The sequence below is a fragment of the Chiloscyllium plagiosum genome, chromosome 31, assembly GCF_004010195.1.
Source record: "Chiloscyllium plagiosum isolate BGI_BamShark_2017 chromosome 31, ASM401019v2, whole genome shotgun sequence".
In the NCBI taxonomy this organism is placed as follows: Eukaryota; Metazoa; Chordata; class Chondrichthyes; order Orectolobiformes; family Hemiscylliidae; genus Chiloscyllium; species Chiloscyllium plagiosum.
Window position 1 is genome coordinate 41,760,052 of NC_057740.1, and position 26,132 is coordinate 41,786,183.

At 44.9% G+C, this 26,132-nt stretch overlaps 1 protein-coding gene across 1 annotated transcript in view; it reads left to right on the plus strand.

The window, feature by feature from the left end:
• Positions 1-26,132, plus strand: part of LOC122565486 (C3 and PZP-like alpha-2-macroglobulin domain-containing protein 8) — a 38,045-nt gene extending 11,913 nt beyond the window's left edge. The window contains exons 4-9 of the mRNA XM_043721507.1: positions 919-1,024; positions 2,741-2,851; positions 17,458-17,670; positions 18,209-18,283; positions 23,498-23,675; positions 24,996-26,132. Coding sequence (XP_043577442.1) covers positions 919-1,024; positions 2,741-2,851; positions 17,458-17,670; positions 18,209-18,283; positions 23,498-23,675; position 24,996 — 684 coding nt within the window. The 3' untranslated portion in view covers positions 24,997-26,132. The remainder of the gene's footprint in view (positions 1-918; positions 1,025-2,740; positions 2,852-17,457; positions 17,671-18,208; positions 18,284-23,497; positions 23,676-24,995) is intronic.

The window sequence follows — 26,132 nt, forward strand, 5'->3', positions numbered from 1 at the left end:
CAGAAACCTGGACAATAAAGAAACATCTTTGGAAGAAATTGTGGCCTTCAAAATTCTAAAATATCTATATGTAGACCATATGATTATTTTGTGTCTTCCCAGACAGTTTATTTCTTTCTTTCGAGGAATGTTCTTGCGATGATGTTCTGCCGTTTTGAACCACATCATGAACTTTCCATGACTAACAAGACCTGGCACTGGACTAGAGCTCTAACCTTCTAGCCCAGAGGTGGGGGAATACCCTCCATACACGACAAAGGAACAGATGCTTCAAAGTGCAGTACAAAAAAAACTCTCAAAAACCAATATTTAGAAAAGAAAGCATCAATATTTCAGCTGTTTGATCAGATCTGAAAGTTTCAGTGATCTCTACCAGAGGGGCAGCAGAGAAAGGTGTTTACCTGGACACAGCTGGATGATTGATAGCAGGGGGGTTGTAGTTACGCTGTTGTGGGTGTGTGGGAGTGGTACAGGTCAGACAAGTGTGGTACCAGGAGAGCAGGTCTCCTGGCTGGAGGAGCTACACACAGCAACAATAACAAAAAGCACTGAGTCAAATTACCTGGCTGTTATCGTGTCGCTGCTTGCCACCCATTTCAACCTTCACTCGTTCCTTCCAAATCCCTTTGTGCTCCTTTTTGGTGTTTGGTCTCAATCTGTATTCGAAACTTCCAGAATGTGTTTTATCTATGTTACTTTTAGGGCAATCTTCTAATTCTGTAAGTAGCTGTACATTATCTGTAGCTGTAATTGCAAATTTATAGAAGTTTCTTTGTGCTGGTTAACTGTCATATTTCTTATCCAAGGACTAACAAAGTGCCTGAGATATTGATGTTTAGAAATGGAAGCTTTTTAATTCATTCAATTTTGAATGAGGGAGAATGTGAACCTCCTGATTGTCTCCCCCTGTCTGTTCAGATCCCGAGCCAGTGTATGACCTGTGTCATGTTCGATGCGTACCGGGAGTATATCATTGGGAAGACCGCTCCAGTCCCAGTCAAGGTGTATGACTACTATGAGCCAGGTAGGTTCGAGCAGCTTGGACGCAGGGTGGCTCCGTAGGTAGGGGTCTCCCCGAATTGAAAATTAATCTTCATGACACAACTTCCAGCAGTTCTGCAGGAAAATCCTAAGGAGTGTTTAAATTGTTGCCTAGTGATACAATATTTGTTTAGCTAAAAAAAATCACTATTTGGAAAGGGAGACGTTGTTCAACTGGCAACCGAGTATCATCCAGTTGGCTAAGGAAGAGTGTGTTTGCGGTGTGTTCACTGTGGGAGGGCGTTACAGGGAGGATGGGCATGAACAGTGTGGGATGTGATGAGCCACCTGATCAAAGACTGCACCCAGACAGAGTGAGCAACATTTACTTAGTGTGTCTTCGTGAGTGTGATATTGGTAATTGGAATGGATTTGGGACTGCGTGTGTATGATCCAGCAAACAATCCGACACAATGCAGCAGCTAACTGTTGCTGCTGACTCCCTGCAAACCCCCTTCCTGGCCATGGAAAGTCAAGGACACAAACCTTCTCACATTCTCTAGGAATTTTTCATCGTAAAATGTGCTGGAAAAATGATCTGGAATCCGCTGATCTTCAGATTTCTCTCTCCTAGAAAATAGATCTACTTAATATAATGATCTGAAATGTGTGAGCAGGTACGTAAGATCAAAAACTTAGGAATTATATCAAAAAGGTCTTATTTTCTAAACTAAACAATTTGTTCTGCTGCAGAGGTTATATCTGGAATCATTTTGCTTCAATCACAATCTCGCTGACAGTTCACACGCAACTGATAACTAGGAACTCAGCTAAATCTTGCTGTATTCCTGATGAAGGGCTTTTGCCCGAAACGTCAATTTTACTGCTCCTCGGATGCTGCCTGAACCGCTATGCTCTTCCAGCACCACTGTAATCCAGAATCTGGTTTCCAGCATCTGCAGTCATTGTTTTTACCTAAATCTTACACAAGGTCACATACACAATCCACTGGACGGGACTTGATAGTCTTACATCTTAGCTAGTGATCTGCATTTTAATCTCCTAACACCTGCAGAGTCAGGTGAAGCTTAGCAATGATGCTTTTAAGTGTGGAACCTGGTGATATTACGATTTGGACAAATTTGAACATCCAGACCCAGAGTTTAACAAATTACAAACGGCATGTCAATGCAAGAAAAGGGAGCAGCTCATCAGCGTGAGTTAATAACAAGAAAGAACTGAACAGATTCTAGTCAATAAATGGGAATCTTTTCTTTCACAAAATACTGAAGTGAGACCTAGAAATTTTAATGGGGGAGTTGGGGCAGGGGGTGGGGTGGTTAGGTAGGTGATAACATTTTCTAGTTTGAACTGGGTGGACCTGCTGCTGTGGGGAGGGTCATAAAGAGCACTTTGGGAGATCAGGAGACAGTGAGGGCTGCAGCTGCTGGAGATCAGAGTCGAGAGAGTGGTGCTGGAAAAGCACAGCAGGGCAGGCAGCATCTGAGCAGGAGAGTCCACGTTTCAGGCATAAGCCCTTCATCGGGAATTCCTGATGAAGGGCTTATGCCTGAAACGTCGATTCTGCCTGACCAGCTGTGCTTTTCCAGCATCACACTCCTAACTTTGGGAGATGACACTGACACATTGTGTTGTTAATGATTCAGTCTGTGCAGTATTGTGCTGGCTCCTGTGCGCTGTCTGTTTGGGTGATACATATCGATGTGTGGATGATGACGTGCTGCTCTTGCTCCTCCAGCATTCGAAGCAACCCGTTTTTACAACGTGAGTGAAACCAGTCCTCTGGCTCGTGAGCTGTGTGATGGGACAACCTGTAATGAAGTTGAAAGCTCAGCCAATCAGTGGATAAGTATGTGTTCAAACCTGACTGAGGATGTAAGAATGATAACCCAAAAAGTCTTGTTTACAAGAAAATAATTTATTCTCCAAGCCAAGGGAGGGCAGTGCTGTTTCTGTGACCTCAGTGAGTTGCTGTAGTGTGAACATTGCATCCCTAGTGTGCTGTGAAGCAGTACATATCAAGCCCATTGATAAGTTTAGAATCCCTACAATGTGGAAACAGGCCCTTCAGCCCAATCAGTCCACACTGACCTTCTGAAGAGAAACCCACCCAGACCCATTTCCCCTGACTGATGCACCTAACTCTATGGCAATTTAGCATGACCAATTCACATAACCGGCACATCTTTGGACTGTGGGAGGAAACCCACGCAGACACAGGGAGAATGTGCAAACTCCACACAGGCAGTCGCCCGAGGCTGGAATCGAACCCAGGTCCCTGGCGTTGTGAGGCAGCAGTGCAAACCACTGAGCCACCGTGCCACTCCATTCGAGGAGTCGAAGTGAAATTCTTTAGAACAGAGGCCTGTTGAGGTTCTGTCATAGAGTAAATTTGAGATGGAGATTGACAAAGATTTAATCAGGAAGGTGGTTAAGGGTTATGGAGACAAACAGGAAAGTGGAGGAGGAGTATCAACTCAGCCAATATCATATTGAATGGCAGACCAGACTTGATGGGCTGAATGGCCTATTTCTGCCCCTATGTCTTGGTTTTCAGGTTTTATAGTTTTAATGAATTGCTTTGCTCTGGAGTTGTTGCTCCAGTTGCCAGGGTGAATGGTGAGTGTCCATCGCATTCCTGACTTTAGAGATGTTGAAGGAATTAAGGAGAGCGGGTGAGGTTCTGCCCAGTCTCCTTCCTATCCTGTTCCCATTGATGTGGTAGGCCATTCAGCCCCTCAAGCCTGCTCTGCCATTCTAGTCAAGCTTACCATCTGTCTCAATGCCATATTCCTATTTCCTTTGATGTCATTAGGAATGAGAAATCTATCAATCAGTCTTGAATTTATTTAATGACTGATCTTCCACAGTCTCTGGGATAGAGAATTCTAAAAATTTGCCACCACTGAGTGAAACATTTCCTCCTCTTCTCACTCTGAGATTGTGTTGCCTGGTTCGAGACCTGTCAGCTGGGAGAAACATTCTTTATGAATCTACCCTTTAGAAGGCTGCCTTATGATTTTATAAAATTTCACTGAGATTGATGTGGTTGGTCTAGTTCACGTCTAGGTCTGTTCATGGTGTCTCAGTGAAGGCCATTTGGCCCCTGATGGTGCAGATGCAAGTCAGGGGGATGTTGCTGTATGTTTTCTTCAGGGATGATGATCAGCTGCTCCTGGAGTAACAGGAACTCTACTCACCAGTTGTCATTTCAGGTTTGTCTGTTGATGTGTCATGATGAAAGAATTGTGAATGGAGTTCACTCTAAAGATATCAATTAATAACTGCAGTCCATGGGGTTCTTGTGGTACAGTGGTAGCATTCCTGCCTGTGGGCTAGGAGGCCCAAGTTCAAGTCCCATCCATGCCAGTGATGCCATAGTAACATCTCTGAACAGGTTGTTTAGAAAATATCTACATTTGGGGCTGGAAAGTCCAGGTTCAAGTCCCAGACACACATCACAACCTGTTTGAACAGATTGGTTAGAACATCCATCTCTGCTAAACCTAATATTAAAAAAAACGGTAAATTATAGTTAAATCTTAAGAAAAAAAAGGAATGAAAATAACCCCAGTTCTGAATTGTAAAATAGCAGGAAGGTCACTATTGAAGCAGTTAGAGATGGTTCATTTGAAGGTCCTTCTTTATCCACTTCCTGTGCTATTATTGATGAGGTCTGTTGTGTTTTCTTCATTAGTTGAATTTTGCAAAGTTTTCTTTCCAGCTAGCTGGTTTTCTAGAGATGCTTCAGCTTTATACAAGTTTTGTGAGACTGACGCCAAAAATGGGAGAAATAGCTAGGTTTTTCTGAGAGTCTAAATAGAGTGGTGCTGGAAAAGCACAGCAGGTCAGGCAGCATCCGAGGAGCAGGAAAATCGACGTTTCAGGCAAAAGCCCTTCATCAGGAAGCTTTTGGCCTTTGCTCAGTGACTGAATACTCTACCCATAGTTAAGATGGTGTAAAGTTAAAATCTATCACTGAGACTGTTGGAGGTGCCTTTTTTCAGATAAACCAAGGCTGCTTCCCTCTACGGTGGATCTACAAAGATCTCAATTTTTTTGAATTGTGTCTTGTGCCAGTATTTCATTCTTCGACCATCACCACTAAAAACAAATGACCTAGTTGCTAATTACTTTGCTGTTTGTAGGAGATTGTTGTGGCTCCAGTGTTAAAGAAAGACCATACCTTTCATTGGTCAAAAACCACTTTGGGGCATCGTATTTAGAAAAGTCTGCACCACTGAATCTGTGCAAACTGTACCTTGAACATTTGGTGTGGATGAGTTTCAAAAATGTCAAACGCATCCTCAGAATTGCCTTCCCTCAGCTGCTGGTTTCAGGCAACTAACTGCAAACAAATACAAGGCCAGAAATTAAAATTCTGTGGACCTCATGCAGCTGAGGTGAAGTCGGGTTTGTACTGTGGCCCCTGAAAAAAACAATGCGGGTTATCCCATAACCATGCTAATTACAATCAGGGCTTAAGTCCTTGTGGATCTATAAATTTATAAAATTTATAACTACCCAAGCAAGTGGCACCTCCATTGGCTGCAGAGTTTAATCAGATTGGGACAGATTTACATGGACAGTTACCATTAGAAATGTGAACAAGAAATGCCCTTCATTGCTGCAAATAAATGTAAAAACCTAATTATTGAAGAAAAAAAGTCTGCTTGTGATTAAATACAAAGTAAATATAAGGGGCATTGGTTGGCTGTGATCACTTTCAACTTAGACAATTTTTTTTCTCTATTTCCCTTTGGTAAAGAAATTCCCGATTCTGGTCCGTTGCCAATCCCTGCCCTTTGACCCAGTGACAGGATGACAGCCCCTGTCCCCCACAGCCCTCCTGGGCTCCTGATAGTGAGCACATACCTGTGAGTGGGGCCTCTCTGCAGCTCGTTAAAGCTGACCAAAAGGAACGTTTATATAATCTCCTCAATCCCACTAACCCCCACCTTCTCTAATCATTGCCTGAAGATCTTGGTAAACAAGTCAAGCTGCTCCTGTACAGGCCTGTCCCCTGAATCCATTGGTAATTTACAGTTAGTCTCCATGAGAAGCAAGCTGTCAAACCAGACCCCTCTCAGCATGTTCAAGCCTGAAGGCAGTGTCTCACTGAGAGAATCATTTACAAGGCAGGCCTGGACCTCCTGATCACAGGTAGTTTATAGCCTGGCCTGGTGATGTTTTGTGGTATTCTGGTTTCTTTTAAACTTACCTCATAGCTGTCAACTGGGAACTAATGAAACACAGCCCTTTTATAATAACTACAAATTACTGCTGCACTGTCTGAGCGTGCCAGCAGCTGCTTCAAACCCTACAGTCAGAACATGGCATTGTTGCAGAATGAAAGGGGCATTCATTTTGAAACAAGCTCATTGAATTCACAAGGAAAGCACGATGTGGTCTTCAGTCCTCAGGCCCACTTTGCTCCGTGGTCAGTGCACACTGGCCCCAACTTGTGTGACACAGAGCAGCGTGGTCCAGGCTTAATGCATCAACTCTCCTCCCTCTAACATTTTTGTTAGTTCACAAAGACAAAGAGGTCCAGATTCAGTTAGCAGCCTTGTCAGGGGACAGCACCCTGTCTCTGGGTTTAAGCCAAACTGGTAGTGCCATCTTTCTGTTGAGATGTCACACACAAGTTTCATCTGCCCCTTCAGCTGGATGGAGAAGAACAACAGGAGGAGTTTCCAGTCACTTGGCCAACATTTAGTTATAGAGTCATGCAGCACAGAAACAGACCCTTTGGCCCAACGCATCCATGCTGACCAGGTTTCCCAAACTGAACTAATCCCATTTTCCTGCATTGGACATGTATCTTTCCTGTCCATGTACCTTGTCTGTTAAATATTGTCATTGTACTTGTCTCTGTGTTCAATTATCAGATTTTTGTCATGCATCTGCTTGTGGGATCTTGCTGTGCATTTATTGATTGCCACAATTATGTTAAAATATTTGCTACTTTTGAAAAAGTGACTTGTTGGCTGTGAAGTGCTTTGGAGTGACCTGCAGTTGTCACAGGTGCTATTGAAATGCACAATCTTTCTTTCACCTTTTGGGCTGGCAGCTCTCTGCATGTTCATTGGGACATAGCGAGTTGAATCAGGCAGGGTTCCAGGTCCTAATCCTTGTCTTGACGGTGGGGATGCAGGATGAGGTTCTGTCTCGTTGTCTGCAATACATTGATCTAGCAAGAGTAGGCACTTACCAAAATCCTTCCAACCAAACCAACAATCACATCTTACATTTAGATAGTGCCTTTAATACTGGGAAATGCCTCTCAGGCATGTTCTAAGACAGAATTCGATGCTAAGCCACACCAGCAGATAAAGGACAAAAGACCAAAAACATTGTCAAAGATTTAGCCAAAAGGAGGTGCTTTTCAAGAAGTGTTTGGAACAGGGAGAGACAGAGACAGAGAGGATAAAGGAGGAAATTCCAGAGGTTGGGGCCCAGGCAGCAGAAGGCACAGCCACCAACAGTTACATTCAGCAATGCTCAGAGTTGGAAGGTGCACTGATCTCGCAGCATTGTGGGGCTAGAGTGGGTCACAGAGGTGGGGGAGGTGTGGGGTGGTGGTGGAGTGAGGCCTCAGAAGGATGTGGAAATAAAAATTAAACCTTTGCAGTGATAGGGTGGGGTGGGGGGGGGAGGTGGGGAAAGGAGACAGTGCAGGTCAATGAGTACAGGCCTGTGCTGGGGTTAATGGGCTTTGCTTGGTGCAGCAGAGGGAGGGGGCTCTGGAGATTAAGTGCATTCCTTGGTAAGTGAGCCGTCACGCACCTTAATCTCTTCTGGAGGGTCAGAGTCAAAGCAGATCGGTGCCGGGCAGAGCCTGCTGCAGCTGCCCCAATGATGTAACTGAGAAACTTTAGTTGGGTTTTAGAAATGCCCCTTGGGCATAATATAACAGTTCCTGTTGGCATGGCAACCGAGCTGCTCATAATAAAAGAATAAACAACTACTCTCTCGTGCAACCTCGAGACTTCCATCACCAGTTGCTAACATCTTTAAAACAGACAGGAGAGAATTTCATTCCCTCTTATATCACATCCCCAACAGCACCTTCCAAACCCACAAGCACTTCTATCCGGAAGGACAAGGGCAGCAGATACATGGGAACACCACCCCTGCAAACAGGTTCTCCTCCCAGAAGCCACACACCATCATGACTTGGAAATATATTGCCGTTCCTTCACTGTCACTGGGTTTCAATCCTGCCATTCCCTTCCTAAGGGCACTGTGGGTCTACCTAGAACACATGGACTGCAGCGGTTCAAGAAGGCAGCTCACCATCACCTTCATGAGGGCAGTTAGGCCCAGGCACTAAACCCTGGTCTCGCCAATGACACCCGTGTCCCGCGAATGAAGAAAAGGTAGTTGCAGGAAGGAGGTACTGTCCCTGGAGAAAATGCTGGGCAGATTCAGCAGAATGAAACTGGGTTCTAAAGGGTTACATGACGAGCTGCATGGGCTGTTCTCGTACTCCCTTAAATCAAGAAGATTAAGTGAAGATTGAAACAAGGGGTTTAGGTTTAAATTAAAACCAGGTCATTAGGGATGATGTCAGACAAAGGGGAGTGGAAATCTGGAACTGTTTCCCATTCCCAACCCCCCCCCCCCCCCCCCCCCCATGCACATGATAAAGCTGTGGGTAGGTGGAGGGGCTGAATGAAATTTGCAGCTTTCATAGCTGTGACTGAGAAGCTTTTGTCAGATAAAATATTAAATCCACAAGCAGAGGCCAAATTCCAGTGACACTGGCTGCCTTCTCAAACCCAGTCTGTGTGAACATCTCAGCAGGGAAGCTCAACAGGTGATCTCAGTGAGGGAGGGACGCAAGTGAGGCCAAGAGTTATGTCATCCTCAGATTCTTCATCTTCCCTTCATTATGGGAACAGCAATCATTGTATCATTGGGTTCAGAGTGACTGGAAAAAGACAGTGGCCTATCTGGAGTTGGGATAATTAACTGGGGCAGAGACTTCGAATAGAATTAGGTCAAAGAGACTTGAACAAAAGGTTGTAGGGATAAACTGTAGCTGAACAATGTGATGGTTCAGGTACAGTTAAGGTATATTCCCTTCAAAGGGAAAGGTAGGACAGGTAAATCCAGATCTCCCTGGATGTCAAAGGAGGTAGATTCCTGATGAAGGGCTTTTGCCTGAAACGTCGATTTTCCTGCTCCTTGGATGCTGCCTGACCTGCTTTTCCAGCACCACTCTAATCTAGACACTGATTTCCAGCATCTGCAGTCCTCACTTTTGCCTAAAGGAGGTAGAGATTAAATAAAGAAGAAAAAGTGTATTTATGACAGATGTCATTTAGAAAATTCAATTCAAAACCAACCTGAATACAAAATATTCACAGGGGAAGTGAAAACCCAATATCAGCAAAAAGGGACTATGATAAAAGACTGGGCGGTAACATAAAGGGAAATCCCAAAGTCTTCTGTAAGCACACAATAGTGAAGGGTGGTAAAAGGAAGATTAGGACTGATTAAGGAACAAAAAGGTATGAACAAATGGAATCCAAGGGCATTGCCGAGGCACTAAGTGAACATTTCAATCAGTTTTTACTGAGGAAGGAAATGTTAGCTTGGTAATAGTGAGAGAGGAGGAAATGCCATCACAACAAGGAAATATTGGTTGAGCTGTTAGAGTTGATGAGACATTAGCCAAGAATAGATGAAATGCATCTAAGGGTATTGAAGGAAGTGAGAGTGGAAATTGTAGAGGCAGCGATAATAATCTTCCAACCCTCCCTGGATTCTGGAGTTGTACCAAACATTCCTCCCTTTTTCTAAAGGAAAAGCCCAGCAATTACAGATCATTCAGTTTAACGTCCGCGGTAGGGATACATCTAGAAACAATAATTTGAGATAGAATTAATAGGCACATGGAAAATATGGGATAATTAGGGAGAGGCAGCATGGATTTCTTAAGAGAAAATGGTGTTTAATTTGTTAGAGTTCTTTGAACAGATAACAGAGAGGGTCAATGGGGAGTAATGCTGTTCACTTGGTGTTCATGGACTTGCAGAAGGTGTTCAATTACTGCAGCATTTCAGAATTGTGACAAAACTTGTAGACATCGAATAAAAAGGACATAGTAACACGGGATACAGAATGAAGGACAGGAAACAGGAATGATTAATCGTTATGTTTTGGGCTGAAGGCAGGTTTGTCAGGGAGTTCCCCAGGAGTTGTTTTGCTTTTCTTGATTTATATTAACGATCTCAACCTTGGCATGTACGGGATGATATCAGAGTTTGTGGGCAATACATTTCTTGGAGAATTCTAACCTGGAAGGAGGACATTGTAGAATTTCGAAAGAACATCAACAAGTTGGTGAATTGGCAGCAGATGGAGTTCAGTGCAGAGAAGTGTGAGGTGAGACATTTTAGAAGAACCAAGGGAGACAGTGCAAAATGAAGGGACTACTCTAAAGGATTTGCAAGAGCTGAGAGACCAGAGAGGTTGCATGTATTTGAGGAAAGTTTCTTTCACCAATAGGGTGGTGGGAGTCAGGAATGCACTATCTGGGAGGGGAGTTGAGGCGGGAAACTGCTCAACACTTTTAAAAAGTACTTGATTGAATATGAATTATCACAGCATTCGAGGCTATAGTGCAGGCATGTGGGATTAGTGTAGATTAAGTGTAATTTTGACGGTACAGACACGGTAAACTGAAGGGCCTTTTTTGTGCTGTATGATTCATAAACTTCAGTTAGAAAGACAAATGGAGAAGTTGAAGCTGTTTTTCTTGGAGAGGGAAAAGCTGGGACAAGATTGGATAAATGCTTTCAAAATCATGAGAAGTCTGCAGAGACTAGATCAGGGGAACCTGTTCCCACTCATTAAAGGATTGAGAATCAGAGGGCATAGTTTGACTCAGCGAGTAGTTAGGGTCTGGCATGCTCTGCCTGGGAATGTGGTGAAACGTTCCCGAGGGACATTGAATGATGAATTAAGTCAAGTCAATGTGTAGGATTTGAGGGAACAGCACAATTCACCTAGCTGAAACAGCGTGTCCAGACCGGATGAGTCAAATGGCTACAATATGTTATCTTACACCATCATAATTTGCTGGATCTGAGCTCCGAAGTGGGGAAGTTTGCCGATGTTCAGCTCCATTTGCAACTTCTCCAATTCTGAAGCAGTCTGTGTCCAAATGCTGCAAGACCTGGACAGTATTCAGGTTTGCAGATGCTGGAGATCAGAGCTGAAAATGTGTTGCTGGAAAAGCGCAGCAGGTCAGGCAGCATCCAGGGAACAGGAGAATGAAGAAGGGCTTATGCCCGAAACGTCGATTCTCCTGTTCCCTGGATGCTGCCTGACCTGCTGCGCTTTTCCAGCAACACATTTTCAGTATTCAGGTTTGGGCTGACAATTGGCAAGTAACATATGTGCTGCACAAATGACCGGCAATTACTATCTCCAAGCAGAGAGAATGAATCTCCCACTATCAACATCCTGGGGTTACCATTGACCAGAAACTGGACTCACCATGTAAACACAGTAGCTATGAGATTAGCTCAGTCGCTAGGAATACTGTGGTGAGTAACTCACTTGACTTTCTCATGCCTCTCCACTACCTACAAGGCACAAGTCAGGAGTGTAATGGAATACCTCCCCACTTACCCAGCTCCAACAATACTCAAGGCCTGACACCATCCAGGGCAAAGCAGCTCGCTTGGTGGTACTACACTCCCTCCACAACCAACGCTCAGTAGCAGCAGTGTGTACTATCTATAAGATGCACTGCAGAAACTCTCAAAGGTTCCTCAGACAGCATCTACCATCTAGAGGGACAAGGGTAGCAGATACACAGGAACAAATTCCTCTCCAAGCCATTCACCATCCTGACTTGGAAGTATATTGCCGTACCCTCACTGTCACTGGGTCACAATCCTGGAATTCCCTCCCTAAGGGCATTGTGGGTCTACCTACAGCACATGGACTGCAGCGGTTCAAGAAGGCAGCTCACTCCTACCTTCTCAAGGGGTAATGAGAGCTGGGCAGTAAATGCTGGTCCATCCCGTGATGCCCACACCCTGTGAAAGAATCAAACCATATTCTCAGTTGTGAGCAGACACTGTGTGGATGGGAAAGAGTTTGGCAATTCTTTGCCGCACCCTGAGGATGGTCTAGAATTGTGGTACTTGCTCCCTGTTCCATGTAGCTTGGAGTGTGACCTGATTTTTGAGAAGGCGGTATCCTAGTTAAGTTGTGAAAAGTTTTGTCATTGCTTGACCTTTCTGCTGATTATGACAAGGTTCTTTCCTGTTGGGCACTTGTATCTGGGGCTGAAGGAGGGACAGTGGGTGATTGGTTATCAAGGCACCAGTGACAATGACTCTGTGAGCCAGACTAAGGGATGTTGACAAACTGATTTCCCTTCAATCCCTTCAGCAACATCATCTGAGGATTCTGTATCAATTGAAGGCTGACACCATTCAGTTCTACTCATGACCCATTCACTCAGCCACTCCAATCCAATCCAATACTGCTGATTGCTAGCCTGTTTATTCAACATCAGCTAGTCCTGAATTTCCTCCAGTTAAATCTTCTGAAGCTGAATCCAACGTCTTTGCACCTGCTACAAATTGCAATCCCTTGCCATCATCACTCTGGGTAACAGAGAGGCTATGTGAGCTGCCCTCAGAAGCTCTCCATACATCCACACCAACACTATGTCTGCCCACTGCATCATCTTCTCTAACTAGCTTCAGCTCTTCTACTGTGGAAGCCCTCATCCATGCCTTTATTATATCAAGACTGAACTATCTATTGGGGCTGCTCTCCCATATGATACCCTCTCAGGCCTTCAGCTTGTTCAAACCTCAACTAGCCTACATTGTAAATGCCCCCAAACCTTCTTTCGTCGTTACCTGTGGGCTCTTTAACCTACATTGACACCGAGACTAGCAACATTTTGAGATTAAAACTCTCTCATTTGTTCATATGGTCTTGGTGTGGTGATAGAACAAAGAAATTTACAGCACAGAAACGGGCCCTTCGGTCCTCCAAGCCTGAGCCGATCCAGATCCTCTATCTAAACCTGTCACCTATTTTCTAAGGATCTGTATCCCTCTGCTTCCTGCCCATTCCTGTATCTGTCTAGATACATCTTAAATGACGCTATTGGGCCCACCTCTACTGCCTCTGCTGGCAATGCATTCCAGGTACCCACCACCCTCTACATAAAGAACATTCCACACATATCTTCCCTAAACCTTTTCCCTCTCACTTTGAACTCATGATCCCAAGTAATTGACCTCCCCCACTCCGGGGAAAAAGCTTCTTGCTATCCAACCTGTCTATACCTCTCATGTAGATCTCAATTAGGTCCCCTCTCAACCTCTGTCTTTCTAATGAAAAGAATCCTAATCGACTCAACCTCTCTTCATAGCCAGCGCCCTCCATACCAGGCAACATCTTGGTGAACCTCCTCTGCACTCTCTCCAAAGCATCCACATCCTTTTGGTAATGTGGCGACCAGAACTGTATGCAGTATTCCAAATGTGGCTGAACCAAAGTCCTATACAACTGTAACATGACCTACCAACTCTTATACGCTGAAAATGTGTTGCTGGAAAAGCGCAGCAGGTCAGGCAGCATCCAAGGAACAGGAGAATCGACGTTTCGGGCATAAGCCCTTCCTCAGGAACCAACTCTTCAGGAACCTACCAACTCTTATACTCAATACCCCATCCGACGAAGGAAAGCATGCCGTATGCCTTCTTGACCAGTCTATCACCTTGCGTTGCCACCTTCAGGGAATAATGGACCTTGACACCCAGTTCTCCAATCTATCTATATTCTGCTGCATTCTCTGACAGTCCCCTTCAATATCTGCTACTCCACCAATCTTAGTAATCTGCAAACTTGCTAATCAGACCACGTATACCTTTCTCCAGATCATTATGTATATCACAAACAACAGTGGTCCCAGCACGGATCCCTGTGGGACACCACTGCTCACAGCTCTTCATTTGAGAAACTCCCTTCCACTCCTACTCTCTGTCTCCTGTTGCCCAGCCAGTTCTCTATCCATCTAGCTCGTACACCCTGGACCCCATGTGACTTCACTTTCTCCATCAGCCTACCATGGGGAACCTTATCAAATGCCTTACTGAAGTCCATATATGACATTCACAGCCCCTCCTTCATCTATCAACTTGGTCACTTCCTCAAAAGAATTCTATTGAGTTGGTAAGACATGACCTTCCCTTCACAAAACCATGCTGCCAATCACCAATAAGCCCATTTTCTTCCAAACGTAAATAGATCCTATCCCTCAATATCTTCTCCAGCAGCTTCCCTCCCACTGACATCAGGCTCACAGGTCTATAATTATCTGGATTATCCCTAATACTCTCCTTAAACAAGGGGACAAAATTAGCAATTCTCCAGTCCTCTGGGACCTCACTCGTGTTAAAGGACGCTGCAAAGATGTCTGTTAAGGCCCCAGCTATTTCCTCTCTTGCTTCCCTCAGTAACCTGGGATAGATCCCATCCAGACCTGGGGACTTGTCCACCTTAATGCCTTTTAGAATACTCAGCACTTCCTCCCTCCTTACCCAACTTGACCTAGAATAATCAAAGATCTATCCCTAACCTCAACATCAGCCATGTTCCTCTCCTCGGTGAATACCGATGCAAAGTACTATTAAGAACCTCACCCATTTTCTCTGACTCCATGCCTAACTTTCCTCCTTTGTCCTTGAGTAGGCCAATCCTTTCCCTAGTCACCCTTTTGCTCCTTATATACAAATAAAAGGCGTTGGGATTTTCCTTAACCCTGTTGGCAAAATATATTTCATGAGCCCTGTTAGTCCGCTTAATTCCTCTTTTCAGTTTGGTCCTACTTTCCTGATATTCTTCCAAAGCTTCATCTATTTTCAGTTGCTTAGACCTCATGTCTGCTTCCTTTTTCCTCTTAGCTAGTCTCAATTTCATCTGTCACCCATGGTTCCTTAATCTTGCCATTTCTATCCCTCATTTTCACTGTGACATATCTCTCCTGCACTCTCACCAACCTCTCTTTAAAAGCCTCCCAGACATCAAATGTGGATTTACCCTTAAACAGCTGCTCCCAATCCACATTCCCCAGCTCCTGCCAAATTTTGCTACTGTTGGCCTTTCCCCCAGTTTAGCACTTTTTAGGACCACTCTAGTCTTTGTCCATGAGTATTTCAAAACTTACGGAATCACGATCACTGTTCCCAAAGTAATGCCCTACTGAAACTTCAACCACCTGGCTGGGCACATTCCCCAACACCAGGGCTAGTAATGACCTCTTCCTAAGTTGGACTACTTACATACTGCTCTATAAAACCCTCTTGGAGGCTCCTTAAACCTCTAACACTAAGTGAATCCCAGTCAATGTTGGGAAAATTAAAATCTCCCATCACCATCCTGTTGTTCCTACATCTTTCCATAATCTACCTCCTACTCGCTGTTGGGAGGCATGTAGTACAGCTCCAACATTGTTACCACACCCTTCCTATTTCTGAGCTTTGCCTATATTGCCTCACTGCTCAAGTCCTCCATAGTGCCCTCTTTCAGCACAGCTGCTATATCCGCTGTCCAGTAATGCAACTCCTGCTCCTCTTTTACCTCCATCTCTATCCACTGGAAGCATCCATATCCTGGAATGGAGAGATGCCAATCATGCCCTTCTGTCAACCAAGTCTCAGTAATAGCAATATCATACTCCCAGGTACTAATCCAAGCCCCAAGTTCACCTGCTTTACCTACTACATTTCTTACATTAAAACCGTGTACCTCAGACCACCTGTCCCTTTGCATTCATCATCTGCTCCCTCCCTACTCTTCCCATTAGTCATGCTAACTTCTTATCCAGTTCCTTACAGGCTTTAGTTACTACCTCCTTACTGTCCATTAGCCACCTCATTTGGTTCCCATTCCCCTGCCGGATTAGTTTAAACCCTGCCCAACAGGGTTAGCAAAAGCACCCCCAGGACATTGGTTCCAGTCCTGCCCAGGTGTCGACCATCTGATTTGTAAAAGTCCCACCTCCCCAGAACTGGTCCCCATGTCCCAAAAATCTGAATCTCTCCTTCCTGCAGCATCTCTCAAGCCTGATAAGATTGGATTGGATAAGCCTCATGCTCTAGGGAATTTGAATTCAGTAAAATCTGGAAGAAGAAGCTGGTATCATTGGTAATGTTATAATCACTGTTAATTGTCATAAAAACTCATTGGGTTTACTAATGTTGCCTGGTATGGGGCATTTTTAGGAATGAAGAAAGGTTGGATAGACTGGGTTTGTTTTCACTGGAACACAGGAGATTGAGGGGTGACCTGATGAAATTTTATAAGATTGTGAATGGCGTGAATAGAGTGGAAAGTATGAGGCTTTTCCGTGGATGGGTCAATTACTAGGGGACACAGGTTAAAGGTGCGGGGTTGGCGGGGGGGAGTTTAAAAGAGATGTGTGAGGTAAGTTTTTCACACAAAAGGTGGTGAGTGTCTGGAACGTGCTGCCAGAGGAGGTGGTAGTGAGAACAGACACAACAGCAGCTTTCAAGAAGCACCTGGATGAATAGGAAGGGAATAGAGGGATACGGATCCAGTAGGTGAAGACAGTTTTAATATGGAAGGGCAAAATGTGACAGCATGGGCTTGGAGGGCTGAAGGGTCACACATGCAGATGACAAGCAACATGAATTCGACTGGGACAACACGACCATTATAGGGCAAGCCAAACAGAGAACAGCCAGGGAATTCCTAGAGGCATGGCACTCATCCACAGACTCTATCAACAAACACATCGACCTGGACCCAATATACCGGTCACTACAGCGGACAGCTGGAACTGACAACCAGAAGCTGCAGAGACAGGCCACTATAAATTCCGGAGGAAACATCACAGAAGCATTTCACAGGAGGCTCCCAAGCACTGAGGATGTCACCTAGACAGGGGACGAAACGTTTGCAAGACAAATTCCCAGCTCGGCGAACAGAACCACAACAATGAGCACCCGAACTACAAATCTTCTCCCAAACTTTGACCTTCCCAAAGTGCTGTAATTCTGGCTTCTTTAACCTCTTCCCCCATTGGTCGTCAGCTTTCAGCTGTTCACCCCTACAATCCCATATTTAAATCTTTCTCTCTCTCTTTGTCTGCTCCTTCAAGTTGTTCCTTAAAAACAAACCTCTTTGACCAAGTTTTTGAACACTTGTCCCAATGTCAGCTTATGCAGCTCAGGGACAAATATTGTCTAGTGAAGCTCCTGTGAAGCACTTTGGGATGTTTTATTTCATTAAAGGTGCTATATTAATGCAGGTTTCTATGTTGGGGGCCAGCCCATCACTAAGCTGCCTACGTAGTTCACCTGGTCCATCAAAGGGTGAATGGGCAGGCTGTTCCGACTGCTTTGAGCTGATTAGCTTGTTTAATGTCTGTTCCATTTCTTCTAGGGTTTGTCCAGTCTGCGACCTGTAAGAATGTGTATGACTGTCTGGAAGAGGAACACTATGAGCTGTGCACATGTTACCGTGACTGTGGTTTCGATGGAAGCCCTGTTTGTGGCTCTGATGGGATTCTTTATCAGAACCAGTGTCAGATGGAGGCGGCAGCATGTCGAAACAATACCAGAATTGAACGGGTTACAGTGTCACAGTGCAGCCCCAGTAAGAGATCTTCCAATTTACTCTTTTTGGTTTCAATAGCGGTGGTAGAGGAACCATTTTTTTACTTTTTGGGCCCAGAGCTCAATTTAATCTGAACTGTGGGACTGAATATCACAGTCAGCTGGAAATTGTGTCAGCATCAGAACCAAAAAGATCCACTAAATACTGACCACTTGACCAGATGGGTTTGGTCTCATCTTTTCAGCCTGCTCATCTCGGTCTCTGTATCACTCTATCTGACTGTGGGTTTCTTTCTGGTTGCCTTTCCCTCTGTCTCTCTTTCTCTCTCAGTTTGTCCATCTGTAGTTCCTCACATCTAATTGGGTCTCTTTCTGCTTCTCTCTAGCTCTATCGCTCATGCACTCTCTCACTATCTTACTCTCTCTCTCGCTCTATCACTCGCTCTTTCGCACTATCTCTTGCACTCTCTCTCTCGCTCTCTATTTTTCTCCCTCGCGTGGGTGGTTTTGAGTTTGGTCTTTAAGGTGCACACACTGCAGGATGAGGCTTGACATCTGCCTCTTGTTTCTTCACACAGCGGAGAGCGTCCCTCCAGAGACAGAGGCTGTGGTGTCACCGATGACATTGGACTTGAGAGAACAGAGACAGCCAGGTAGTTGTAAACCACAGTGTATGAGCTTGTGGTGAGGGTCCCAGTGGGACAGGCAGCTGCTGAATGCCTCATTGGGCACTGGCTGTGTGCCCAGACTGGGGCGGGCGGAGCAGCTGGGGGAGCAGGGAGGCTTCCTCAGCTTCATTCCAGAGATAAGGCTGGAGCTTGCCAGCTTCCCCCAGACAACCCACTGCATTCAGACCAGTCTGTCCCCAGGGTGGAACCTGTAGCCTCACCCCCTTCACCATCCCCAGGATGGAGCTCATGCTGTGCACCCCCTCCCCCCACCCTGCCCGGGCAGTCATCTGCAGCAGTGACAGCGAGTTCTTTGTGAACAATCGCAGTGCAGCTTTCAAAAAATCCGACAATAAACAGATTTAAACAGTGTGATTCCGGCTCAGTGGAAAGGCTGGGGAAGCCAGGATTGTTCTCTATGGAGCTGAGAGGATTAAAGGGAGTTTTAATGGAGCTGCTTAATATCAAAGGGTTTCGGTGGCGTTAATGAGGAGAAACTGTTTCCAGTGACCAGAGGGACACAGGTGGAGGAGAATTGGCTAAGGAACCAGAGGAAGGTGTGGTTTTTGTGTTACACAGCGAGTTCTTGTTATCCAGAACATGCTGGCTGAAAGGGCATTAGAAGCTGATTCAGTAATAATGCTCAAAAGAGAAAATGGAGAAATAGTTGAAATGTGAATCATGGGGAAAGTGCAGAGGGAGTGAGACTAACTGGAAAGGTCTTTCAATAAGCCAGCACCAGTAGAGCAGGCCAAATGGCCTCCTGCATTGTACAAACCTCAGAGACAGTGGGAATCCAGGTCAACACCAGCTGTTAGTGTGAGCAGTTTGTTTGTTAATGGGAGGCTACGAGGCTGTGTCTGACTCTGTCAGTATCTGCACTCCTCCATGTGATGTTTCAGTGATAATCCTTCTCTGCCTGTGTGGGGTCCAGTGTGGAAGCACAGAGTCTCTTCTCTGCGTTCCTTCCATCCATTAGTTAATCTGTCTCCACCTGCACAGCCCCAGACACTCTTTTAACCAAACCCTACCAATTTAGACATTTTTAAGTGTTCGGAAACTTTTGTTGTCAGTCAGGTGGAAAGGAAACAATGATTAATTTAAAGGGTTTTTTGTTTTAATTTTTTTGGATAATTACATTGCCTGTAAACACAGACTCGAGACAATTCTTTTTAAAAGATCAAAGCTCTGCTCTAATAACAGTTTCACAGAATGATGGCTCCTTCTAAACATATTCTCTATGTTTCTTTGAAAGTGTCTTCACAAAGCAGTGCCCAGCTTTGCCGTCACTGGTGGATTTATCCAGATGTGTTGCCTGGCATGGAGCCATCTCACTCGCTGTGTCCCCGAATCCACTGCCAAGCCTCTGGGAGTGGTTGCAATGCATTTTGTAGATGGTACACGCTGCTACTGACCAGCGGTGGTGGAGAGAGTGGTGATGGCTCATTGAGCAGGCTACGCCCATAGAGACATTTGAATGAGGTGCAGAACTAAACCATTCTAATCCTCTTGTGCACACTGTCCTTAAATACGATTACAGCTTCTCTGATGGTAACCTCAAATTGACATTTCCACCTACCTCTGATCATCTTTCAACCTCTCGCTTACCAAGAATGTAGCTCCCTCTGCCTTAAAAATATTCACAGACTCTGCTACCGCCCCTTTTTCAGGAAGACTGTTCCAAAGGCTGACCATCCTTCGAAAACAAAAATGTAACATCTCTGTTTTAAATGGGAGCTCCTTGTTTTTAAACATCCTTTCAACGTCCACCCAGTCCAGTCCCTCAGGATCTTGTTCGTTTCAATTAATTCACCTCTGACTCTTCTAAACACCAGAGAATACAAGCCCCATTCTCTCCCGCCTCTCCTCATAAGGTAATCCATTCATTCTACGGATTAGCCGAGTAAACCCTCTCTGAACGCTTCATTAAATAACAAGACCTGAACTCCAGTTGTGGTCTCACCAATACTGTATATAACTGAAACATAACTTCCCTACTTCTGGAATCAATTCCCCATGTGATAGATTATCACATTTTATTAGCTTTCCTCATCATTTGCTTTTTTTTGTCCTGGATGGTGTCGAACTTCTTGAGTGTTGTTGGAGCTGCCTCCATCCAGGCAAGTGGGGAGTATTCCATCACACTCCTGACTTGTGCCTTGGAGATGGTGGACAGGTTTTGGGAATTCTGCAGGATTCCTAGTCTCTGACCAGCTCTTGCAGACACTGCACGTATACGGTGAATCCAGTTGAGTTTGTAGTCAGTGGTAGTGAAATGACTCCTTGATGCCACACTTGGTTCATGTGCAGCCTTGATATCAAGGGCTCACTCTTGCCTCACCACTGGAATTCAGCTCTTTTGTCCATTTTGGATGAAGAAATTAAGCTATAAAGAGAGACTAGATAGGCTTGCATTGTTTTCTTTAGAGTAGAGAAGGCTGAGGGAACACACGACAGAGATGTATAAGGTTATGAGGGGTATGAGCAAGGTGAAGTTAGAGTAGCTGTTCCCCTTGGTGGAGGGATCTATCGTGAGAGGGCATAGTTTAAGGTAAGGGGCAAGAGATTCAGAAACATTCAAGGATATGGGACAAGTGCAGGAAATTGAGATTAGCGTGCCTTTAGTAGAAGTTATATTGATACAGACTCAATGAGACAAAGGGCCTTTTCTGTGCTGTATGAATCTGTGTTTGAACAAAGGAGGTAATGAGGTCAGTAGCTGAGTGGCCTTGGTGGAACCCAAATGGGCGTCACTGAGCAGGTTATTGCTGAGAAGGTGCTGGTGGATAGCACTGTTGATGACACCTTCCATCACTTTACTCACGATGAAGAGTAGACTGATTGGACAGTAATTGGCCAGGCTGGATTTATCCTGCTTTTTGCCTACAGGACATACCTGGGCAATTTTCCACATTGTCGGGTTGATGCCAGTGTTGTAACTGTACTGGAACAGCTTGGCTAAGGGAGCAGCAAGTTCTGGAGCACAAGATTTCTTAATGGTAACAAGAGTGTAAACAGAGGTACAAAAGTCTCACAAACAGTAAAGGTAATGAGAAGGCTGATGAAATATTGCCTTTAGCCTGGTGGTAACTGCATTAATGGCGTGAATGTTTTACTGGAATGAAACCTCTGGGAAGACTCTTTCTGGAGGGTTTAGTTCTAGAACCTGCCCCTCAGGGAGGAGATACTGACCTTGGAGGAGTGCATGTTGACCAGAATGATCCCATGGCTGAAAGGGTTAAATTATGAAGGGAGGTGAGGCGGATATTCTCTAAGTGTTTCAATTATTTTAAAAAAAAGGATGTAATAGACAGAGTGATTAAGAAGGCATTTGGCATTCGTACCTTCACTACTCAGTCCTTTGTGAATACAGGTTTGGGATGTTATGTTGAGGTTGTACAGGACATTGGTGAGGCCTCTTCTGGAACACTGTGTCCAGTTCTGGTCACCCTGGTATAGGAAGGATATTATTAAACTGGAGAGGGTTCAGAAAAAAATTCCCAGGATGTTGCTAGATATAGAAGGTTTGAGTTACTAGGAGAGGCAGGATAGACTGAGACCTTTTTCACTGTACCGTAGGAGTTTGAGAGGTGACCTTATAAAGGTTTATAAAATCATGAGGCGTATAGATAGGGTTAATGATAGTTGTCTTTTCCCTGAGATGGGCGATTTCAAGGCTGGGCGGCATATCTTTAAGGTGAGAAGAGAAAGACATATAAAGGGCATGAGTGGCAAAGGGTTTACACAATGGTTTGTATGTGGAGTGAACTTCGAGGAAGAGGTGGATGCAGGTACAATTACGTTTAAAAGACATTTAGATAAGAACATGAAGGGGAAAAGTTTGGAAGGATATGGGTCAGGAGCAGATAGGTGGGACTAGTTCAGTTTGGGATTATGGTCAGCATGGACTGGTTGGGCCGAAGGGTCTGTTTCTGTACTGTATGATCCTGAGACTGAGAAACTATTGCTTCTCTGGGGTGAGTCCAGACCAAAAGGGAGCAGAACCTTTAACATTCAAACCAAAATGTTGGCTATTCTTGGGGGTTGGGACGGGGGTGGGGGAGGGTGTTGGGGTTGGCAGAGCTCCAGACTCCTCTAAAAGCTGTGAATGCCCCAGAACAGCCAAAACTTGCAGGATTGTGACTGATGGCAGTGAACATCACTATAGTCCCTGAGGCCTCACAGGCTGCACCTTCACTACAGAGAGACGGAAACAGAGTCATACAGGGAGAGGGGGAGATGACTGAGAGTGTCCCTGCCTCAGCTGAGGAATGTGGTTGGTGAGGTGGGGCCATCGCAGTCAGATCTTTATTGGTTAAAGTACTGAGGGACATGAACCAGAAGTTCATTTTGGAACAGCCATGAACTCAGATAATGGCCTGAGCTCTGCTCAGCCCCACAGGCAATTGAGGACACCAAAAATAACTTCAGCATCATTTGAAAAAGTCGGATTCTGGTCAGCAGATGATGCCTGAGATTAGTGTCACTGCGCTGGAATAATGTATTCTGTTCAGGAGTGAGACAGAGGGCAATCAATATCGTTCCTTCAACTCAGCCAAACGCATATCGCCATGTAAACAAACATCATGTTTACTCGGAGCTGCAAATGGCTCGGGTTCGTCTTGTTGACTGTTTCACAGGATTCCCCATTTTGTCCTCACACCAACTCCGCATGGAAACTGTTGGCCCCAAGCTGTAGCACGGGCACCACCTGGAGGTTGAGGAAACACACTGCAACTACTCAAAACACTGCCATTTTCACAAATTATGTCTTTAATTTCAATATTAAGAATACTTTAAAAATTGCACCGGTCAATAATCTGTTTTGTTAAATCCCCATCTGTCTAACAAATTCATTCTACTGCGATCTTCTCCCTCTCTTACTATAAACTTTCTCTGCCTCTTCTCTCTCTCTGACCCTGCTCTTTCTCTCTCACCTTACCTCTCTTCTTTCTCCATCTGTTGCTGTCTTGCCCGATGTCTACTTCCTCCTTCTATCACACTCCTTTGTTCACATCCTGTATTGATCTCTACCTCAATCCCTTTTCCATTTTCCATTCCTCTTTATGTTTTACTCTATCTCCCATTTGTTACCATTTCCCAATCTCTTCCCCTCTCTTCCTCACTCCCTCACCTTCCCTTTCTCGGCTACTTATCTGTCTTTCTGTCCTATCCCCCTTTCCTGACCCTCTCTCACAGCCACTGTCACCGTACCACAAGCAGAACTTTCCTATTATTCCTACGGAATGAGTTACGAGTATGATCCAGAGTTTGAGTTCGATGTGGACGAAGAGTCGGAAATGAATGAAGATCAGACAGAGCGACCAAGTCAGGGAGAAGAGGGAGAACAGACAAAACCTTCAGTGAAAAGTGAATGGTAATGGCCACAAATGGTTAGCAAATATCAGTCCCACACCCTCTGATGTGGACCACACTCAACTGATCAGACTCCATGTCACAACACTAGTTATTTGTTTAGTTTTGAGTAAATGTAGAGAGTGGGAGCAGTATGTATGTCTGTGCACAGTCAATATTCCAACACCCTGCACTGGATCCTTCAGCTTTGCTAACAGTCTGGCTTCGAGCCAATCAGGTTGATAGGATCGAGTGTGACACTGAGGCTGACAGGAGCCTTTGATCTTATATCAGTGTTATCACCGAAATCGCCCAGGTCCATCTCCCGAACATCATCTGAATTGGCCTCGGCTCATCAGCTGCTGACTCCATCAACTGTGCTTCTTTTGCTCTTGAGACTTGACAGTTCTAACTGCTCTGCCACATTTGAATGTCCGTAAACCTGTGGTCACCCAAAACTCTGTTCGAAAAATTTTAACTTGCACTGAGTTTGATGTGACCATTCCCCCTGCTCTGACTCTTTTCAAATTCTTGTTGTTACTTTCAAATCCCTTCACAGCCCCCTCAGTGCCTCTTATTCAGAGGGGCTTTGGCCTAGTGGAACTGTTGCTAAACTATTAATCCAGACCAGAAACTCATCTAATGTTCCCAGAACCTGGGTTTGAATCCCATCATGGCAGAAGGTGGAATGTGAATTCAGTAAAAATCTAGAATTAAGGATCTCCTGATGAGAATTAAACCATTGCGTATTGTTGGGAAAAACCCATCTGGTTCATGATTGTCCTTCAGGGAAGGAAACTACCATCCTGATCAGGCCTGGCCTACATGTGAATCAGGACCCACAGCAATGGGCAACACCCCCATCCCGTGAATGAATTTTTAAAAAGCTGCAGAACCTTCCAGGATAGCTGTGCTGATTCCAGCCTCTTGAGGGTCCCCAATTCTCATTTTGGTGGCAGTGGCTTTAGTTGTCCAGGCTCCAAGCTCTGAAATCCACCCCCCCCCCCCCAACCACTTAAACTTCCATCTCCTTTAAGATGCTAGAGGGAAATGGGCCAGCGGTGGCAAATGGGACTAGATTAATTTAGGAATCTGGTCGGCCCAGACAAGTTAGACCAAAGGGTCTGTTTCCGTGCTGTCTGACACAATGCTGCTTACAATCTTTGTCTTTGTCTAAGGTTTTGCCACTTGTCCATCTCTTCATGACTGTTATGTTCCATTTGAAAACCCTCCTGTGAAGCAATTTGGGATGTGTTATTATTTAAGATGCTATATAAATGTAGTAGTTCTGTTGCGAGTACCCTGAATGTCTGATAAACCGATGTGTTTTCATCCCTAACAGATTCCCAATGTCAGGCCCAGGATGAGGAGCAATGGGAGAAGGTGGATATGTGTTTATTTGTTACAAAGGAGTGAGCACTGCTGCTGAGGACAACATGATATTATCTGCACCCAACTATTAAATAGACTAGACATATTTATCCTTTAGTATTGTTTAAACTGAGCAGGCGCATTAGTGGAATCTGGTATTTATATTTTGTAATTATGTGTTCTAATCTTCACTCTGTGATATTTATATTTCTGTTTTAGTTAAAGCCCCTCTTTCTTGTTGTGGCTGTTTCTCCTAGAGCTGGATCAAAGGTCGACTTCCTAATGTGTATTATTTAATTTTTTAATTATTTACAATCTCTCTTTCCCAATGGAGGATGATTGTGCTGGAGAGTGGAGCAGTGAACTGCCTGTAGCTTTTGAACAGATGTCGCAAGAGCAAAGTTCCAGCCTTCCCATCAGGTCTCTCTCCTCCACCCCCCCCCCCCCCCCCACCACCACACACTTCCCAGTTTGAGATTAAAAGGCAGCTGGATGGTGTTTTGCTCCCTTCTTGTCCCCCACTCCCCAGGCCCTCTGTTAAAGGAATTAATCCCCTGCTCCAAAGTCTTCTGTTTTGCTGCTGGAAGTTGCATCTGGGCTCACAATGGGACTGTGTCTGCTGGGGTGATGGTCTCCAGGGTTGATCAGCTGCCTTTGTCTGGGCTGACGTACACGGTGTGCAATGGAAGGAACATGAGGTTAGGGTTGTGTGGAGCTGAGGACATCATATTTTCCAATAATAAAGGTGACAATCTTCCCAAAAACACATTGGCTCTTTGTTTAACTTTGTGTTTATACCAATTCACTTTTCACCTGCATCCAACACATTGACTTACTGACAGACAACACTAGAGGGGGTCATAGCATCAAGAGAATACCATTCAGCCCATCAAAGCTGCTTGACCATTCAGTTAGATGGTGCAGTTGAGCTGTAAATCCTGCACGCTTGCGCTCCCTACAGTTAACCTTTTGTAATCACCCACACTGCCACCTGGTGGTACTGACAACACCATCAACACGAACTTCCCATCCTGCAGCTTCTCTCCTGAGCTGCCGTTTTGGATAGGGCAGCCCAGTTGATCCCACTCCCCTCCTCTTTCCCTATTGC